Source organism: Carassius auratus, chromosome 15 (assembly GCF_003368295.1).
Source record: "Carassius auratus strain Wakin chromosome 15, ASM336829v1, whole genome shotgun sequence".
Taxonomy (NCBI): domain Eukaryota; kingdom Metazoa; phylum Chordata; class Actinopteri; order Cypriniformes; family Cyprinidae; genus Carassius; species Carassius auratus.
The window spans coordinates 16,707,876-16,728,695 of NC_039257.1; the positions used below are offsets into that span (position 1 = coordinate 16,707,876).

Genomic DNA, 20,820 nt, shown 5'->3' on the forward strand with positions numbered 1-20,820 from the left:
TCCATTCCATGTTTTTTTTTTCTTTTATGCAAAGAGCCTTGTGAGCTTCTGTGACATTATTTTAATCAGATGTGGTTCAAAGTACTTTTTGTTTCCTTACCTATCTGAAGATGGAGGTCAATGATTGCGGCGGAGTTTCGTTCTCTCATTCTCATCCGCTCTCTCAAGTCTGTTTCGTCATAGCTCGGTGACTGTATGGAAATACTGAGTAATGGGTTTGCACAAGATCTGTGAGTTCTTGCTTTGGAAGATGTGTTTATATCCAGGAGTTTATAGGGGGGAAAATGGTCATGGATTCTCCACCAGGTGTTTTTTTTTTTGCAGTAAAACTGTTTTAAATAATTGACGTGGTTTGCACACATCATCACAACATATCACAAGCATTTCCTGTCATTTTAATAGGCAAACAGTCACATGGTTTTGTGGGTTTCCACTAGAGGAAGTGCTGGTTTTTCCTGTGTCATTAATATTTGTATATTTATTATTACATTGGAATTTCAGGCATGTATTCTTGCCTTATGATTTGCGTATGTTTTTGCTGGTGATATGAAGTGCACATTTGGACCACATTTGGAATTTTGGAGAAAATCATTTGTGTCTTGTCCTGAAAGGACGCTAAACAGTGAAAAGAAGAAAAAATAAATACAAGTTTAGCTTAGTGTTACAACAACAAGTTCATGGTTTAAATACACAGGTAAAGCAATAATTTGTGTAAATGTGTACCATGAATGTAATGTAAGTCGCTTTGGATAAAAACTTTTGCCAAATGCATAAAAGTGAATGAAAAAAAAAAAAAAATTATTATTATTATTATTGGTGCTTGCTTAAGCAAAATGCACAAACACCAAAGCAACCACATAGCAACACTCTTGCAACCACCATATATATCATGTTGGTGAGTTATGTATAGGATTAACACAATTTTTATATATATATTTATAAATATATACTGTATATAATGAAAAAAAATGATATTTTTATTAACACTTTTTTTTCAATATTCAGCATTTAGAAAATGTAAGTGCATACATATAATGTAAATATGTACAATGCATGTGCAAAAAATGACTTAATTGTCATTGATGGTTCTATGAAGCACCTTCTACAAAACCTTTACATTGAGTAAAAGGTTCTTTATAGTAAAACATTTTTTTTTTCTTTCTGATATTTAAAATGTTCTCCACACTACACTCCTAAATATAAAGGTTCTAAAATGTGTTTTTTTTTTTTTTTTTTTTGCAGTAATGTCATGGAAGTTTACAAATAAACTTTCAGAAGAACCATGTTTTTTTTGTTGTTTTTTAGAGAGTGTAACATAATTGAGTCTGTATAAAACTGTATCAGTGGTGGGGCAGATACATGACATTAGACTCAGCATCATCATCATCATATTCTGATAGTATATCTATCTTGGTCACTCAAGTAGAAACTTGGATGTCTCCTCTATAGTCAGCATATGGGAAAAATTATGACCCGATGCATGCAGGAAGTCACAGAGGGGCAGCCCCACTTCTGACAGCCCAGCATCTAAATGAGGAATAAATGCCAGCTGGACAAACAGCATGAGGAGAAGCAGATATGCTTTGTCCAGTGGCTTCGCAATTATGAAAATGTCTCACATCTCACGTGAATGTCAGTTTTACGTCTCCTAATTTAAGAGGCAAAATGTCCAGTTCACAAGGTTCTTGTAGCATTAGTGGACAGGTGATAAAAAGCGACGACTCGCCACAGTCCTCTTCTGACTGGAAGGATGACTCTTCCAATCCCGATACATTCACAGAATCTAAAGGAGATTTTTTCAAATAGTTCAGTCTGTCATTGTCATTATTGGCTGTGAAAGTACAGCTGGTTTGCTCATGAGACAATGAATCACTGTCTGTTAGGAGCTTCCTGGTTTTGCACCACATGCAAGTCTCAACATCAGAACACAAGCATGTCACATGACCAGACCGATAGCCACCGCTAGGGCTGGCCATGTTGGCGTCTATATCACATGGGATGGTGGCCTCGCTTTGAGCATCAGCTGAAGGACTCTGACTACGATATCCATCCCCAAGTACTACTATCTCAGAGAGGTCAACGTCCGTTCCCGTGAGATTGTCGGAAGCATCCTGGTCTCCTATTCCCAAGCCACTGTCATCTTTTCTTTCACTTTCATTGCTGCTGTTTACTTCACCATCTAGAAAAGGGAGCTCTTCCAGGCTTCTTCTTCCACTGCTGAGACTGTCCTCTGTGCCTGTCAGACTGCCACAGCCGCTGTCTTCCTGTTCCGTAAGTCCGTCTAGTCCTTCGTTCTTAATCGAATTCTGCTGGCCGACACTCACTCCACTGTCTGTACTCTCTCTTCTCTCTTTGTCTTCCTCCAAAAGGTCCTTGTTCTCATCAAATTCTTTACTTTTTTCCACCTTTTTGTTGCTAGTCAGGAGCCATCCCTTGTCAGTGACTGTTTCCACTTGGATCAATCCGACATTCATAGGGTTCCATCCATTCACAGCAGATTTCTGTTGAACACAAAAATTAGATAATAAAAATTATTTTGATGTTTGGAGAGTCAATTATTTGAAATCAATTATTATTATTCAGCAGGGATGCATTCATTAAATAATCCCTTAATAAAATGTAATAAAATAAAATATAATTGTATATATTGTTATTTCCATAAAAATATTTAGGGGCTAAACTGTTTATAACACTGATAACTACTAATGAAAAAAATAAATAAAAACAATTAAAAACCTTTCTTGACCATCAAATCAAGGATCACATGGCAAAGACTGCAATGATGGCTACTTAAAATTTGGCTTTTTCCATATAAGAAATAAATTATATTATATAAATTTTATAAATAATATATATATATATATATATATATATATATATATATATATATATATATATATATATATATATATATATATATATATATAATCAAATAAGTTTTAAATTGTAAACATGTTTCACAATATAACTGTTTTACTGTATTTTCGATCAAATAAATGCAGCCTTGGTAAGCATAAGATTTTATTTTCTTTTTATTTGTCAAACTGAAAGTGTAGACATAGTTTCATTGTGAGTGGAACTTTGTTATCATTTAAACCAAACATTGAGGTGATATATGCACAAGACTTAAAAAAATCCCCATCGTTTCCCTTTTCTGCTGTTTTTCCTCGAAAGGAGAAGCGACACTTATGATATGGGTCAGTACTGAGCTTTCTTGCTTACACTTTATTCCTTTTTTAAGACTATGAAACTGGCTTGCTCTAGAACTTTTGGTTTTGATGAAACTGCATTTATTTTAAAATCCTCAAGTTGACTCACCAAAACAGCGGGCATTTTACCAGGACGCCTCAGGAAGAAACAGATTGCGAACATGAAGAAAGACATGACTCCTATTACACCAACAAAGGACATGGAGATCACCAGGGATACATCTGACAAACAAGAGAAAGTGATTTAAATTTCACAAAGAATTAATTTTAGAAACATACACAGGCCATAATAAACCCAAACACAAAATGAAAATTCTTGAATGACCCTGATTTTTTCTTTTAAGTGGATAGTTCACCAAAAAATGAAAATTCTGTCATTACTCACACTCATGTCATTCCAAACCTATAAGAACTCTTTTCATCTTCGGAAAACATTTTTTTTTTTTTTTTTTTTTATGAATTCTGAGAGCTCTCTGACCCTACCATAGACTGCAAGGATCCTACCACAATCAAGGTCCAGAAATGTACCAAGGACATCATTAAAATAATTTAACATAAGTGGTTCAAACCGCAATTTTACGAAACAACAAGAAACAAACAAAAAACAAAAATAACAACTTTTTTTTTTTTTTTTTTAAACAGAGGAGACAAACTGTTAAATAAAGTCGTAATTTTTGTTTTCTTTGCACAGAAAAAATACTTTTGTAGCTTCTGAAAATTATGGTTAAACCACTGATGACACGTGGAATATATTCAACGATGCGTATTGGAGATGCGAAACATTTAAAACGATTCAGTTCGATTTGGTGAACTGGTTCAAAAAGATCCGGTTACATCGAATGATTCGTTCGCGAACCGGATATGAAAAACTGCTTTGATTTGAACTCTCTCTCACAACAGACACGGAAGAGAAGATAATGCTGAATAAAGTCATAATTTTTGCTATTTTTGGACCAAAATGTATTTTCGATGCTTCAAAAAATTCTAACCGACCCTCTGATGTCACATTGACTACTTTGATGATGTTTTTCTTCCCTTTCTTGTCCTGGACAGTATACCATACACACAATTTCAATGGAGGGACTGAGAGTTCTTGGACTAAATCTAAAATATCTTAAAGTGTGTTCGGAAGATAAATGGAAAGACATGATGGTGAGTTATTAATAACATAATTATGATTTTTGGGTGAACTATCCCTTTAAAATAGCAATGCGCCTGAACACACATTTTTTTTAGACCAGCAAGCCCATGGGCACACAAATGGGTGCAACTGCATTTGCTAATTAAACGACGCGGCACTGGACGGGAAAATTCAACTAGCAAACACACTTGCACTGCGCCTTGCATCGCATTGCGCCGGGTGTATGATAGAGCCTTTAATGTTTTGTTTGCATTATATAAAAACAACATCAGAACCTTCTTCTATTTGAGAGAACTCTGTAAAAATTGATGATTATTATTTTTTCAAATAGTGTCCATGTGATCTACAGTACCTTCTGATTGATGTATGCAGCGTGGTAATGAGGTGTTGCTCACGTCATCAGATTCCAACTCCACTTTCACATGGACACAATACTCCTTCCATAACGGTATTGATGTGAACTCCACCTCTCCATCTTCATCCTCATCATTTTTTTTTAAAGCCTACATCAGAGAAAGAAAACACTGGTTTAGAGATTGCAATGACACACAATACAATTAGCAAGTTCCCCTACAGGACATCGAGCTGCGTCGAACACTTTGGGAACACCACCGTCGAGACCACTTTTTGAAGAATGTGTGAAATCAGTCCAACGGAGAAGCGAGATGTCACGAGCGGGCTGACGTGAGCAACCAGGAAGCATAAAGGCGCATCCAACAAGCACACGTTAGCCTCTGCTCTTCAGAGACATTGCCTAAGTGTAAAAATAAAATCTAATGTGGCAAGTGGAGGGTGTTTCAAGTCGTGTCTTCCTCCATGCCCAAGCTATCTCTTGAGTTTACACGATTTCTGTGTTGTCTGTTTGGGAGGGGAGCATGGACGGGCAGCCCTTGATGGGGTTTCTTTTTCAGACTGTGTTTTCTCCACTCCCACCTGGCCGTCTTCGATGAAGCCAAGTTTGTGATCCGGTTGGGTCTGGCCCCACTGTTGCCAAGGCACAGTGGCAGCTGCTATTGTGGGCATCACAATTGAATTTTTGCGGAGGGATCTGAGATGGGTTCGTCCTTCGTCAAGCACTCTCTTCAAAGCCAGATTGCAGCCGACACATCAGGGCCTTACGTTTATCCATTTATCTCCATACCGAGGTGTCAGATTGTAGGAGAAACCATATTCATCCCAACTCTTCAGCCCTACAGTCACAAACTACTCTAACATCATGGGGCTGAATGAGAAGGGTTTTGGGGCAATGCCAGTGGTGGAGCAGATGCTCAGGAATTATCTCTCCCTGTCCTCAGCATCATCCCACCAGATGAGATGGAGAGGTACAAACCTTAGTATACGGTGCCCAGTCCTCCATCATGTGCTTGACCACACAGACATCACATTGGTGGTCTCCTACATAATTTGCATCTGGGTTTGTGCCACCTTTACAAGCTGATGCACCAAGTTCTCCTGTGGGCTCAGGGAAATCTCCTCTGACTCAGAGCATTTTATATCTCAGGCATCTCAATCAGGGAGCAAACATCCTTTCAAGAACAGGGGCTGAGGCCCTAAAAATTGAGGCTCCAAGCTCCGGGGGCATTCCCAAAGCATTCAACACAGCATCTTGGCCCTTCAGGGAACCATGGTTACCTATGTAACCTTGAAACGTTCACTTACAATTTGTAAAAAAAACTATTTTAGGATAGTACACTAAAAACCAACCTGACTCTCCTTTCCTTTTGGGTACAGCATGGCAGAGTACATTGATCCATATTTAAAAATATCATTGAGAAACGGCTTTCTGTAAATCTTAACCTTCACCGTATTAGGAGAGAAAGACAAGTCAAACTCTGGAGCCAACAGTTTGCCTAAAACATGGAAGGAAGACCACCATTAACAATTGGACAACCTGTAGACAGTTAAACAGATGTTCTTTATACTTAAAAGAAAGTAGTATTAGCTGTATTTATTACTCTTTTTTTTAGGTAAATTGTTGTCTTACAAATACTTACTATTAATTAAACGAATTCGTTTTGCTGATGACCATGAAACGTTGCAATTTCCTTTAAACAGTCCAATCTTTATTTTCGTTTCCGGTTTGTATATAAAGTTCCCAAGATCACATCTATTTTCTGTAGTCATGTTACACTCTGGCACAACGTCCCATTCAGCATTACGACGCGAGTATCTATCAAATGAAATAAAAGTAGATTAGCTTTGGCGTATTGTACATTTCATTTACAATAACTAAAAAGCAAAAAAAAATATTTTTGGCAAATGAGAACATATACATTGTTTTATACTGTTTGGTGGAGAGTAATGCAAAATTTCTGCTTACAGTGCTGTCTTTACTTGATATAGGGCATTCACAGGGGCACCTTTAGGGGGATCCCAGAGCACAGTTACATTTCCCTCCCATATGTCTATAGTCACATTTAATTCCAGTGGCTCACCTGTAAAGAAGAGGAAAACGATCAGAATCATCTACAGACTTCTCCCATATCTCCCATACTTTGACCCAATTATCCTCTCTTCCCAATAGAGAAGTGGTTTATTTGCGCTCGTTCCAGTCAAAGCTGAAGTCTCACATTCGAGGTATTTACAGTACTGTGAATAAATCCTGATCAGCTGTAATTTTCATGTGTAGGTGGCATGAAAACACTGGGGAGTCCAAATTTGGCGAGGAATTTACATCACTCTCATCATCACGGTGACTGAAACTGGGGACTTCAAGTCAAGCGCCCCCTTACACTATGCATTGACTTCTTTTTTTTTTTTTTTTTTTTATGGGTTCAGTATTGTGTATACTATATTTTTATAAATATGCAATTTAAATAAATAAATAATTTATAATATTATCCAGTAAAATATATTGTTATTGTCTAGGGAGAGGGAGAGAGAGAAAGAGAGAGAGAGAGAGAGAGAGAGCAAAATTAAGAAGAAGCATGATAAATAAATAAATAAATCTTACCTCTTATGTAAGCTGGAGTGTTTATTAACACAACCAAAAAAGAAATCCATGAAGTCCAATCCATGTTTATGTCAGTTGAGCATCATATCCAATATTAAATCCCGATTCCAGTCCAGTTCCGAACATACACACATAAAAACTCTCTGTATTTGAATTGAACTGGTCCTGATAACTAAATAACTGTGCTAACAGAGCCAGTGCGATGTTCATTTGCTGCTCAGTTCCGTCCGCACGTCTCTCTCTCTCTCTATCTCTCATCTGAATGTGAGGTTGAGTGGTTGACTGGCTCTCTATGTATTTGCACTGTGAACTTCCCCTCTCTCTGTTTTTCTCTGTTCGGTCTTCCGTGATGGCAGATACAGTATTTCCCCGACTCTGAGAAAGCTATGTCTCTCTCTCTCTCTCTCTCTCTCTCTCTCTCTCTCGGTTATAAACATACCATCAAGCCAAAACTGTAGCTGTGTACGTGAACATGTGAAAATGAAAAATATTGTAAATCTACAGTGTATATGTAAATCTATATATACTATTCCTATTGTAAAGGGAAATACCAGTGTACTCATAAATTAGGGAGAGTACCAGAGTTATCATGTTTGTTCTTGGTATTTACAGTTTTTTTTTTTTTTTTGCTTGTTTTCTTTTATATATATATATATATATATATATATATAGTTCATTAAGTTCTTACTGTTTGTGATATTCACTTTTTCCTAATCTATAAAAACAGGTGTTTCTCTGTGCTAAACTACAAATATGTTTTCATTTCAGCGTGTGACCACATGCACGTGTGCACGCATATATTCGCCTGAAGTGTTAGTGGTAATACATGCAGAGTGATTGCACATCATTTTAATGCATTTTTGCTCATCCGACTGACTATCTTCCACATATCTATTGTTAGCAGATTTTTTTTTTTTCTTTTGTTTTTCTGAGTACAGAAAACCAACTTTGACATTTGGCGGGGTGTGGCTGGAATCTGTAACCAATTTCTGAGAAGAAGAGACTGATCTGTTGTGTATATTATGATTTTCTGTCCATTTGCAGGTTTTGTCGCATTGACCAATTATTAATACTTTTTTTATAATTATGTTTCTTTTTTAAGTATAAAATCTCAATACCTATATTAAAAAGTAAATTAAACATATTGTTGTATTAACTTCCATGTTTATACTTTTATGTAATTGTTTTAAACCAAAACATAAAGTATTAAACTTGTGTGTGTGTGTGCACGTTATCCTTAGTGTTACTTAATGCAACTTATATTTTTTTATGTTTTTATATATGTTGTATTATACATTGTTAAATGTTTTCAGTTAAAATACATTGTAATACAACACGTATAAAAAAAAAACATCTTAAAATAAAACAGAAAATATTGCTGCATTCGCTTTCATAGATGCTTTTATATAATTGCTTTAAATTTAAGTATAAATATTAAAATACTAAAATTTTAACAAATAGTTTTGCATCAATGTTTTAATTCTGAGCATAATTTAATAAAAATATATTAAAAAGCAAATAAAAATATTGTTTTATTAACCTACATTAATTTACTCTGTTATAAATTGTGTCTTAATTATTATTTTTTCAGCAGAGAATGACCTTTTGCATAAGAAAGCTGCAAATTTGACTCACTCGGTCTGAATGTTTCACTTTGCCATTAGATGAAGAACTGAAAACCAGTGTGTTAATACATCCAGCTCACACCCTCACCGAGGCCTGGAGACACATTTACAGTGAAACTCATCGTCTAGAATCAGTTTCCTTCCACAGTATGAAGTTATATTCTTCACTATTTGAAAAGCAAAGGCTGGTCTAAGATCAGTCTTCTTACAAACAGACTTACACGCCTGATCTAAGTCTGAATCACATGAAACATGACACAAAACTCACTCAACAAGTCTGCTTTTGCAGAAAAGCTCTTTAGCAGCTAGACATATGCCAGCCCTGTTTCTAAATTATTTGCTCATCTAATTGTGATCTTACAATAGCCAGTGTGCATTTTATTAAGCAGAGTCATCTCAACAAGTGAAACTATTAATAGCAATAGTCGCCTCATGCATGCTCAGCTACCGTTTTTCAAAATAAAGTCATCTGAATGATTTGAAAATGAAAAATGCATAAATAATAGTGTTTTTTTTTTTTTGTTTGTTTGTTTTTTTTTGGGAGGGGGGGTGTTTGTTTATGTATGTATGTAAATAGGTCAAACTCAGGATGAATCACATACTGAGGAGCGTCAATATCTAGGGCATATGTCTATATTTAGACTAAAAATGCACATACTGCTCAGATCTCCCTCGAGAGTACAGATCACATTGAGATCATCACGTGGCCTCTATGAGAGGGTGAATAAAGTTGAAGTTTAACTATGTAACTAGAACATTGATGGACCCAGATTAAAATTATTTGACACGAAGTGCAGATTGTTGCCATGGTTTTTTGGAAGATCTCTGACCCCTGTTCTCATAGTCACACAACAGAAAATACACAGCACTGAACAAATAATCCAATCTAGCAGGGTGAAAACCACACACAAAAAAAAAATAAAATAATAAAATGGTATGATAACACAGTTTCCAATTCAGCATGCTAAGGAGCTATTCTTTCAAATGTGACCCCGGACCACAAAACCAGTCTTAAGTGTCTTTTTTTTCTTTTCTTTTTTTTCTGAGGGTGCAAAAAAATCTAAATACTGAGAAAATTGCCTTTGAAGTTGTCCAAAATGAATTCTTAGCAATGCATATTACTAACCAAAAATAAAAATAGTTTAGATATATTACCAGTAGGAAATTTACAAAATATCTTCATGGAACATGATCTTTACTTAATATCCTAATGATTTTTGGCATAAAAGAAAAATCTGTCTATCATTTCTTTTTTATTATATATATAAAAAAAAAAATTAATGGCTATTTATAAAAATATACCCCAGCGACTTAAGAATTGTTTTGTGGTCCAAGGTTACAAATACTTAAAAAAATAAAATAAAATAAAAATCTAATGAAATTAAATAAGAAATGGAACTATTCCAAGAGGGTCCTCACAACTCAGTTCTCTGGCCCTAATACATTTAACCAAACATGTGAAACTAATATTTTACAGTCTTTTTCAAATGCTTACCAAGACTAATACACATTTAACTTTTAAACTGTACTTTTTTAAGTTAAAAAAAGAAATACATTATTTTCGGGATTTCTATTTCATAATGTTTTGTTTTTGTAGCCCAGCCCTTGTTGAATAAGGAAGTGTATTTACATTTTGCTTATTACTGGGTTTCATTTGTGTATTTGGTCAAATGTGCTGGTGTTTTCGGCCTAGTTTCATGGTGTTTCCATGGTTCCACTGCTGCTTTTCAAAAAAAAAAACAAAAAAAAAAAACAAGGAATAGAAAAAGAAAAATGGTCAAAATTGTCAAGCACAACACAGTCTCATTCTTATTCGCTGCTACTTTTTGTGCACACAGAAAACAAAAATAGCGAGTTTATTCAACAATTCTTCTCTTTCGTGGTACTGTGGTGAATGTACGTCGAAGTCTGAGACGGAAGAGAAGAAACTGTTGAAGAAAGTCATTATTTTTGTTTGCTTTCCACACAAAAATATTTTCAGAGCTTTGTGACATTAAGGTTGAACCCCTGATGTCAAATGGACTATTTTAACGATGTCCTTACTACATTTCTAGGCCTTGAACATTGTAGTTGCAGGGTTTGGTTTACATGCTCATTCTTTATAAGCATAAAATATGAAATGTAAATAAAATTGTTGTAACGGTTAACATTGAAAAATGCAATAATGTAATTATAATTACCTAATTAAAATTTAATCATGACGACAAAATTCCCAATGCCTTTCGCGTCGGCATATTGTTGCCAAAGTTTTCTTATTGAAAGTAACGGAAGACCCTACACATTGAAAAATTCCGTTATAGTGGTACCCTGTGCATCAACAAATTACACCAAAGGGCCCTGACCAAGCATCAATGTGACGAGTTGGGAGTGAGAATGTGTTGTTCTGAGATGTACAGAAAGTATGGCAATGAGACACAGGTGTTCCCTTTCTCAGGGAACCTGGTAGCATACACGACCTAAGACATCCAGAAGTGGAACTTTGACACTTGGTGTTGACTCTATGGAGAACCAATACCATCTATCCCTTACTGAAGGAATGTTTGCCTCACTAAGCTCTGAATATGCACAACAAAGTGGGCATAGCACTAAATGATTTCGGAGTCAAGAGACATGGCTAACTGAGGCTAACTGAATCATTTGCTCAATGGATTCTATCAAAATGCAGATTAATTCAAGAACCAAACTATTTTCTAGGGCTGCCCACTGTAAGTGTATCCCTCAAAGCCTTGTTTTCAACCACGTTAAATATAACATGGCATCTAAACTGGTTGAAGTCTATAGATAAGACTGAGTGCAGTCTGTACACCACTCAGATGACTTTATTAATAATGTGTAAAACTACTTGTTATTGTCATTATCGGTCTCATTTTGAATGCCTCAATTCCATCTTTGGAAACACCAGCACTTCCCCAGAAACTATCAAGGTCACCACTGTTTGGAAGCCACTTGGCCAAAGCAAAGAACGGCACCCAATAGAGCCAGGACAACCTAAAAAAAGGTCAAACATTGCCCTCTTCTGGTAAGACATACTACTCTCACCAGTGACCAAACTCACAGAAGCAGTCTCATGTAGACAGACCTTTTACTAATAAGATAAAATGTGGTCAGTTATGCAGCTTATTCTAACCAAAAAAACACCTACTTTGATAGAAGTTACCATTTCTATTACTTGTAAAGCAACAATAAGCTATCGTTGTTTTACATTTTTCATTGTCATTTTCATTTTGGGGGAAAGATTATCTAAAAATAATGTCTAACAGTGCTAAACCTACCACAATACTGTAGTACTGTCATGAATGTGTGAGCTACCGAAAAAGTTCACAGATATGGATCTCAACTGGGCCGGACGAGCTGTATGGATGACGGCTGAATGAGTCTGGTAAATTAGAGGGAACTTTCTGCCAGGAGTGGGTGTAACTTCCCTTTTGTCTTTCCTCAAAATGCTTCGTTTTGACAGCTTCAGCACTTTCCCATGTGTTTTCTCCTGACATACTTCATTTTGGTGTGTCACTTGCTGTCATTATAACATGATTTTCTAAATTAACTGCTTATTTCATCAAAACACTGGTTCGTTTTTCTCGTTTCTGCTAATATGTGAAGAAGAGACTTGTTCAAGGGCGGAATGAAGGCCAACACAACCGATAACAACCGATAACAACAACAACAATTATGTGTTGAAATTTTGCTTCTTGATATAATTGCCTTCTTGTCCTTCTGGCATCTTCCTGCTCTAATAAAACGTGTACAAAATGTATTAATTTCTTCTTTCGTGGAAATAAGTGTTTCATACCAACTTAGACTTGAGCTGAATTTAGCCAAATGGCCTGTTTTTGAAAGAATTTAGACAATTTGAAAGTTGCCTATTTAATCCAAAATAAATACAATCATAATTTTGCCCAATCCTATTCCTGGAGATCTACCGACCTGCAAAGTTCAGCTCCAACCATAATCGAACACACGAAACAGAATGGTCTCAGAAGTCGTAGTTCTGAATCGGAATCACAACAACATCAACTTCAGAATCCAATATGGCTGCTCAGTGCATCAACAGAAGAGAAACAGCAGTAATACATTGTTTAGTAGCACTTCTGTTTGTCTGTGCCTCAGTGGTGCACACAGTAGGCCTACTCTTCAACCTGTATTTTTTGGACATGATACTATGGCATTATCTTTGCAAAATACTTCTTTTTATTTGTTTTTAATTGACTGGAACAAGGTTCATGTGGATGTGACATAATTTCCAGCTCAGACATTTAACTTTCGAGATACACTCACCTATAGGATTATAAGAAACACCATATCAATACTGTGTTTGACCCCCTTTCACCTTCAGAACTGCCGTAGAGACGAGGCATTGATACAACAAGATGCTGAAAGCATTATTTAGAAATGTTGGCCAATATTGATAGGATAGCATCTTGCAGTTGATTTGTGGGATGCATATCCAGGGCACGAAGCTCCTGTTCCACCACATCCCAAAGGTGCTCTGTTGGGTTGAGCTCTGGTGACTGTGGGGGCCATTTTAGTACAGTGAACTCATTGTCATGTTCAATAAACCAATTTTAAAGGATTCGAGCTTTGTGGCATGGTGCATTATCCTGCTGGAAGTAGCCATCAGAGGATGGGTACATGGTGGTCATAAAGGGATGGACATGGTCAGAAACAATGCTCAGGTTGGTCGTGGCATTTAAACGATGCCCAATTGGCACTAAGAGGCTTAAAGTGTGCTAAACATCCCCCACACCATTACACCACCACCACCAGCCTGCACAGTGGTAACAAGGCATGATGGATCCATGTTCTCATTCTGTTTACGCCAAATTCTGACTCTACCATCTGAATGTCTCAACAGAAATCATCAGAGACTCAGGCAACATTTTTCCAGTCTTCAACTGTCCATTTTGGTGAGCTTGTGCAAATTGTATTCTCTTTTTCCTATTTGTAGTGGAGATGAGTGGTACCCGGTGGGGTCTTCTGCTGTTGTAGCCCATCCACCTCAAGGTTGTGCATGTTGTGGCTTCACAAATGCTTTGCTGCATACCTCGGTTGTAACGAGTGGTTATTTCAGTCAAAGTTGTTCTTCTATCAGCTTGAATCAGTGGGCCAATTCTCCTCTGACCTCTAGCATCAACAAGGCATTTGCGCCCACAGGACTGCCACATACTGGATGTTTTTCCCTTTTCACACCATTCTTTGTAAACCCTAGAAATGGTTGTGCGTGAAAATCCCAGTAACTGAGCAGATTGTGAAGTACTCAGACTGGCCCGTCTGGCACCAACAACCATGCCACACTCAGAATTGCTTAAATCACCTTTCTTTCCCATTCTGAGATTCAGTTTGGAGTTCAGGAGATTGTCTTGACCAGGACCACAACCCTAAATGCATTGAAGCAACTGCTGTGTGATTGGTTGATAAGATAGTTGCATTAATAATAATAATAATAATTCCTTACATTTATATAGCACATTTCTAGGCACTCAAAGCGCATTGTCATTTACATTGTCAGGGGGTATCTCCTCATCAACCACCAGTGTGCAGAATGGAGGAGGCCATAATGGTCAGAGGCCAATGGGCGAATTTAGCCAGGATGCCGAGGTCACACCTGACCACAGAGAGTCAGGACCTTGGTTTAACGTCTCATCCGAAGGATGGTGCTCGTTGACAATATAGTGCCGATTCCTACCGATTACCTGTGTGCACGGAGACACTCGTCAAGTACCGGCCCGTGAAATGGTCATTTCGTCCCCCCAAGGCACCTGGCCAGTGGAGGTAGGCCTGGTGAAGGACCTGCCGGTGGCCGTACTGCTTGGAAGGGATTGGCCCGGCTTCGAGAAGCTGCTGTCCGCCGCTACCCAGCCTGCCAGCCCCAAGGGGAACCGTCGAAGACCGAGGCGGCCGCCTGGACCCCGCCGCCGACCGGCCCTGCTCGTCTCCGACAGTGGGAGAGAAGGTGAGGCCCCCTCCCAATCTACTAATCTGTTTTATGATGTCTACCAACAGGCCGCTGGAGGGGGCTCTTTCGCCAAGGAACAGCGGGAGGACGACCGACTCAAGCACTGTTGGAGCCAGGTGCGAGTCGTGGATGGAGAGGACGTCCTTCCCCGGCCCCACCCTCTCCCACATTTTGTCGTAGAGAATGGCCTGCTGTATTGTGTCGCCCAGCGTAGGGGGGAGGAGAAAAAGTTACTAGTTGTGCCTCGTGCCAAGACCGAGACCATTCTGGAGCTGGCCCATTCCCACCCCATGGCAGGACACCTCGCGGCAGCCAATACTGCCCAACGCATCCGCGACCGTTTCCATTGGCCGGGCCTGGACGCCGAGGTAAAGCGGTTCTGCCAGGCCTGCCCGACCTGTCAGGCCACGTCGCCCCGGACTCCTCCCCCCAGCCTGCTCATCCCGCTGCCTATCATCGAGGTGCCCTTCGAGCGGATTGGAATGGACATAGTGGGGCCGTTGCCGAAGTCTGCCCGAGGGCATGAGCACATCCTGGTCATCGTCGACTATGCCACCCGGTACCCAGAAGCAGTCCCCCTGCGGAAGGCCACCGCAAAGTCCATCGCCCAGGAGCTGTTTCTGCTGGCCAGCCGAGTCGGCCTCCCCTCAGAGATCCTGACTGACCAGGGAACCCCCTTTATGTCCCGGCTAATGGCTGACCTCTGCCGGCTGCTGCGGGTGAAGCAGTTGAGGACCACTGTTTATCACCCCCAGACTGATGGCCTCGTAGAGAGATTTAACCAGACCCTCAAGCAAATGCTCAGACGTGTGGCGGCGGAGGACAAGCGGGATTGGGACCTCATGATCCCCTACGTGCTCTTCGGGATCCGCGAAGTTCCCCAGGCCTCAACTGGCTTCACCCCCTTCGAGCTCCTGTTTGGCCGTCAACCCCGGGGCCTCTTGGACGTGGCCCGGGAAGCGTGGGAGCAGCAGCCGGCCCCGCATCGTACCGTCATCGAACATGTCCGGCAAATGAGGGAACGGATCGACCGAGTGATGCCGTTAGTCCGGGAACACCTCACCAGGGCCCAACAAGCGCAGCAACGTCATTATGACCGGACAGCCCAGCCACGGGAGTTCCAACCGGGAGACCGCGTCATGGTCCTGGTCCCCAGCTCCGCCTGCAAATTTCTGACCTCCTGGAAGGGGCCCTACTCGGTCGTCGAGAGGGTTGGACCGGTCACTTACCGCCTGAGACAGCCGGGACGACGGCAGGCGGAGCAACTCTACCACGTCAACCTCCTAAAGAAATGGGTGGGGACCCGGGACCAAGTAGCTGCCCTAAGCCTCACCGAGCCCGTGGTTGTGGATATCAACCCCCACCTTTCGGCTGCCCAGAAGACGGAGCTGCAGCACCTGGTCAGTCAGTTCCAGGATGTGTTCTCCTCTCAGCCCGGGCAGACCAACGTGCTTCAACACCATATCCGGACGCCCCCAGGAGTCGTCGTTAGGCAACGGCCCTACCGAGTCCCGGAGGCTCGTCGGCAGGCTATTGAGGAAGAGGTCCAACAGATGCTAAAGTTGGGGGTAATAGAACCATCCCGGAGTCCGTGGTCCAGCCCCATTGTGATGGTCCCAAAGCCGGATGGCACCCTCCGCTTTTGTAACGACTTCCGCCGCCTGAACGAAGTCTCCGAATTCGACGGGTACCCCATGCCTCGGGTGGACGAACTGCTGGACCGGCTAGGAAGGGCCCGGTATATCAGCACCCTAGACCTAACCAAGGGCTATTGGCAGGTACTGCTCTCCGAGGCCGCCAAGCCGAAAACCGCCTTCTCCACCCCCAGTGGCCACTGGCAGTACCGGACCCTTCCCTTCGGCCTACATGGGGCCCCCGCGACGTTCCAGCGGATGATGGACATCCTCCTGCGGCCTCACCAAGCTTACGCGGCCGCCTACCTGGATGACGTCGTGGTCCACTCCGAGGCGTGGGACGAACATCTGGATCGTCTGCGGAGGGTGCTCTCGGAGCTCCGGCGGGCTGGACTTACCGCCAACCCCCGAAAATGCCACCTAGCCCTCTCTGAGGCCAAGTACCTGGGCTATCAAGTCGGCCGAGGACTCATCCGGCCGCAAGACAAGAAAGTTGAGGCCATCCACGCCGCACCAAGACCGGAGACAAAGACCCAGGTACGAGCCTTCTTGGGGTTGGCGGGTTATTATCGTTGTTTTATCCCCAACTTCTCCTCTTTAGCCGCCCCCCTGACAGACCTGACCAGGAAGGGGCAGCCGGAGAAAGTATGCTGGACCCCGTCGGCGGAAGAAGCCTTCTCCCAGGTGAAAGCAGCACTCACGTCCTCGCCGGTACTCCGCGCCCCGGACTTTAGCTGCCCCTTCCTGCTGCAGACGGATGCTTCCGACACAGGACTAGGAGCGGTCCTCTCCCAAATTCAGGAAGGTGAGGAGCATCCGATCATCTACATCAGCAGGAAGCTGTCCCCCGCCGAGAGGAAATACGCCGCTGTGGAGAAGGAAGCCCTGGCCATCAGGTGGGCAGTCCTGGAGCTCCGGTACTACCTCCTGGGCCGCAAGTTCACCCTGGTAACCGACCACGCGCCCCTACAGTGGATGGCCCGCGCCAAGGACACCAACGCCAGGGTGACTCGCTGGTTCCTAGCGCTCCAGGACTTCCACTTCGAAGTCCGCCATCGAGCTGGGGCCGCCAACGCGAACGCCGATGGCCTCTCCCGGATCTGGACAGCTTATGCAGGTCTGTCAGGGGTCATTCCCCACCCTCCCCTAATCTCACCCCTACTTTCTACATGTCTTCGCAGGACCAGAACGACGCTTAGGGGGGGGGGATGTGACGAGCACTCCCAGAGGAATCAGCGTTGCCCTGGAAACCAAACCAAAACACCTGCACGTCCTCGTCACCGGCTGATCGGTCACAGCTGCTCCCCATCAGCCAGCACATTGAAAAGCAGCACATGTTGCACTGAGAAGAGGTTCTCAAACAGAACGCAAAGCTGGACTAACCAGTCTGGACACCCACTTTCCCCTTGATTGGCACAGAGGAGCACGGAGAGCACACGGGGAGCACCAACCAGCGGAAAGCAGATCAGGACACTTCACCAGGCACCCTTCACTTTTCAATAAACCCACCCTCCGGGGCTTTTGATTTCACGTACCTCTTGTCGAGTGGTTCTTCACCCCGTGACAATATTTTTTTATTTTTTTTGTAGTAAAACCATGGATTATATTCGATAGGGTAGAGCTGAACTTTGCAGGAAGGTAGTTATACAGGAATCTAAAATCCCAAAGCACCCATTCTTCATTTGGCCAACAGGAGGCAGTGTAAAGTGAAAGTACACTTAAAGAAAACAAAACCGCCTCCCAGCTGAGATCATACCCAGTCAATAAGATTGCTAATGTACTTGACTTTAATTATATAATTATAAAAGCCATAAATAAAAGCATTTATTAACAATGACACTCATTTCTTGCACTCATTTGTTTAACTGCCTTTCATTGTTAAAGGAGATGACTCCCATTTCTCCAATGATAAATGAAGGACCTGAGCCTATTTTCTAATGCCATAAATGAAAACAAAGCTTCCCCTAAAACGTGTTCATTTATTTATCTTGAAAGATATTCAGAATGTTTCAAGTGTTTTTTATTCATTTATTTATTTGCCATCAGTCTTATGAAAGTGTCATGTTCTAACCTGGATTACATCATGAGTCTATATATATATCCCATATGTTTACCTTAGTCTTTGCCTGCTGATGAATGTATAATCTAAGCCTTTTGAAGTGCATTTTGCATTACAGTAATACTCATAATCAAATACTCTTTGTTGTTTAAATGCATTACTGAATAGTACTTTACACTGTGAAATTGTCATTTATTTGATATATAATATAACTATAAAAAAATTATAATATTATATGAGGTGTAATGTGTGTTGCATTACGTGTGTGTGACATCACACTAGTTACTGTAAATAGCAGATATAATGACAGTAACAAACTGTAAATACTTTAATTAAAAATAGGTTACACCCCTTTTTTTCAAAGTATTTGTAGATGATCTTTCAGTATAAGTCAGCGAAGCAGTACCAAGCTTGTTTACGCTCACCGTGTTTGATCACGGATCATTGCTACATAAGAAAGACATGTGTACGTCATTGCCTCAGCTGTCAGTGCTTGGGGATAGGAAAATATTCCAGGTGCAGCCAGTTTATTGTTTATTTGTGACATAATGTTGATCACCATAAATATTTAGACTTGTCCACCCTTCTTTAAAAATTAGTTATAATGAGGCATTTACAGTACAGTTGAAGTGAATGTGGGTATTAAGACTACTAACCTTTTTTTTTTTCAGTTTTATCAAATTTTATAAAGATGATTTTATAAAATTACAAGTTTTACATTTTTGGTTTTAAGTTCTCCAAAAACGACCCCTGTCGAAATACAATAAAGGAGTATTGAGAAATATTAGTATACTTAAAATACAATAACAGTTTTCTATTTGAATGTATTTTATAATGTAACTTTTGATTCACTTTAACCAATGTAATGCATCTAGAGCACGTATACAGTGACACTTTCAGAGACAAATAGTCAAAAAGTCAGAGTAACAGTCAAATCATATGGATCCTAGTTTCATAGTAACTTTTATACGTTTTATCTTTTGTTGATACAATAAATTGCTGAATATACATTCTTTATCTCACTGTGTTTTAAGCTTTGTGTTACAGCACACATAGCCAGTAAAAGAGCTGATGTAACCTACCTATTGTTTTCTGCTCTTCTTTGTTAAATTTTCTAGAATTTATTGTTTGGTTTATATTGAAATTGCAAAATTTAATAAATCAAGCTTGTCTCATGTTTGTCATGCATAGAGACGTGTTCACAAAGAGTGTTCATGGCCAAACATACTTTACAAGCACGATATCAATATATGAAATAACTATTCACGGGGAGTGTGATGAAAAGAAGCTCAGAGACAGTGGATGAAGGAACAGCTATCTGAGGTGGAGAAAAATGTTTAATTATAGCTGCCTTTTCTGCCTTGTCATTCTCTCTTTGTGAGGTTTCAGTGGAGCAATTCATTATACAGAACACAATTCTGTGTAATGACATGGGTATGACACAGGTATTACCAGGAGAGGGTGACTTATGAGGGCATAACCCATGTACCCATTTTTCAAAACGCTTAGAAATCATACAGAATGAGTTTTTTTTTTTTTTTTTGAGAAAGTAAAAATGTTTCCCGTGAGGGTTAGGGTTAGGGGTAGGGTTGGTGTAGGCCGATAGAACCATTACGCCTATGGGATGTCACCACTTTTCACAAAAACAAACGTGTGTGTGTGTGTGTGTGCAATGTATTCATTTATATATAAAAATTGGAAGGTGAAACAAGGTGTTCATCATCATGTGATCATCTGTTCATCAACACTGAACAGGAAGAGCTCCACTGACACCTCACAAAGAGAGAATGACAAGGCAGAAAAGGCAGCTATAATTAAACATATTTCTCCACCTCAGGTAGCTGTTCCTTCATCCGCTGTCACTGAGTTTCTTTTCATCTCACTCCCCGTGAATACACCTCTGGTCAAGAAAGAATTCTTATATTTTATTTTACCTTTCCTATATTGATATCTTGCTTGGAGAGTATGTTTGACCATGAACACTCTTTGTGAACACATGAAAAACATGAGACAACCTTGATTTATTGAATTATGCAATCCATTAGAATTCTAGAAAATGTGATAAAGAAGAGCAGAATACAATGAAGGTTATGTGTGCTGTAACACAAAACATGAAACACATTGAGATAAAGAATGTATATTCAGCAACTTGTAAATTGCATCAACAAAAGAGAAAAGTGATAAAAGCTACTTTGAAACAAGGATCCACATGATTTGACTGTAAACACGACTGCTACTCTGACTCA

General features: G+C 40.3%; 1 protein-coding gene across 1 annotated transcript; it reads right to left on the reverse strand.

Moving 5' to 3' along the window:
* Positions 1 to 1,237: 1,237 nt before the first annotated feature.
* il10ra (interleukin 10 receptor, alpha) lies at positions 1,238 to 7,657 on the reverse strand. Its single transcript, XM_026282697.1, has 7 exons — positions 7,304 to 7,657; positions 6,671 to 6,785; positions 6,345 to 6,520; positions 6,055 to 6,200; positions 4,703 to 4,853; positions 3,319 to 3,431; positions 1,238 to 2,501 (listed from the first exon to the last, which is right to left on the reverse strand). The coding sequence occupies exons 1-7, from the start codon at positions 7,365 to 7,367 to the stop codon at positions 1,623 to 1,625; spliced, it is 1,644 nt and encodes a 547-aa protein (XP_026138482.1). The 5' UTR covers positions 7,368 to 7,657; the 3' UTR covers positions 1,238 to 1,622.
* Between the last annotated feature and the right edge of the window lie 13,163 nt (positions 7,658 to 20,820).

Excerpts from the sequence above, each read along its gene's own strand:
- il10ra (XM_026282697.1), bottom strand. The coding sequence starts at position 7,367 with ATGGATTGGACTTCATGGATTTCTTTTTTGGTTGTGTTAATAAACACT. Across the intron at positions 6,521-6,670 it reads TATCAAGTAAAGACAGCACT|ATACTCGCGTCGTAATGCTG; the intron begins GTAAGCAGAAAT and ends TTCATTTGATAG. Across the intron at positions 3,432-4,702 it reads CTGCATACATCAATCAGAAG|ATGTATCCCTGGTGATCTCC; the intron begins GTACTGTAGATC and ends CTTGTTTGTCAG.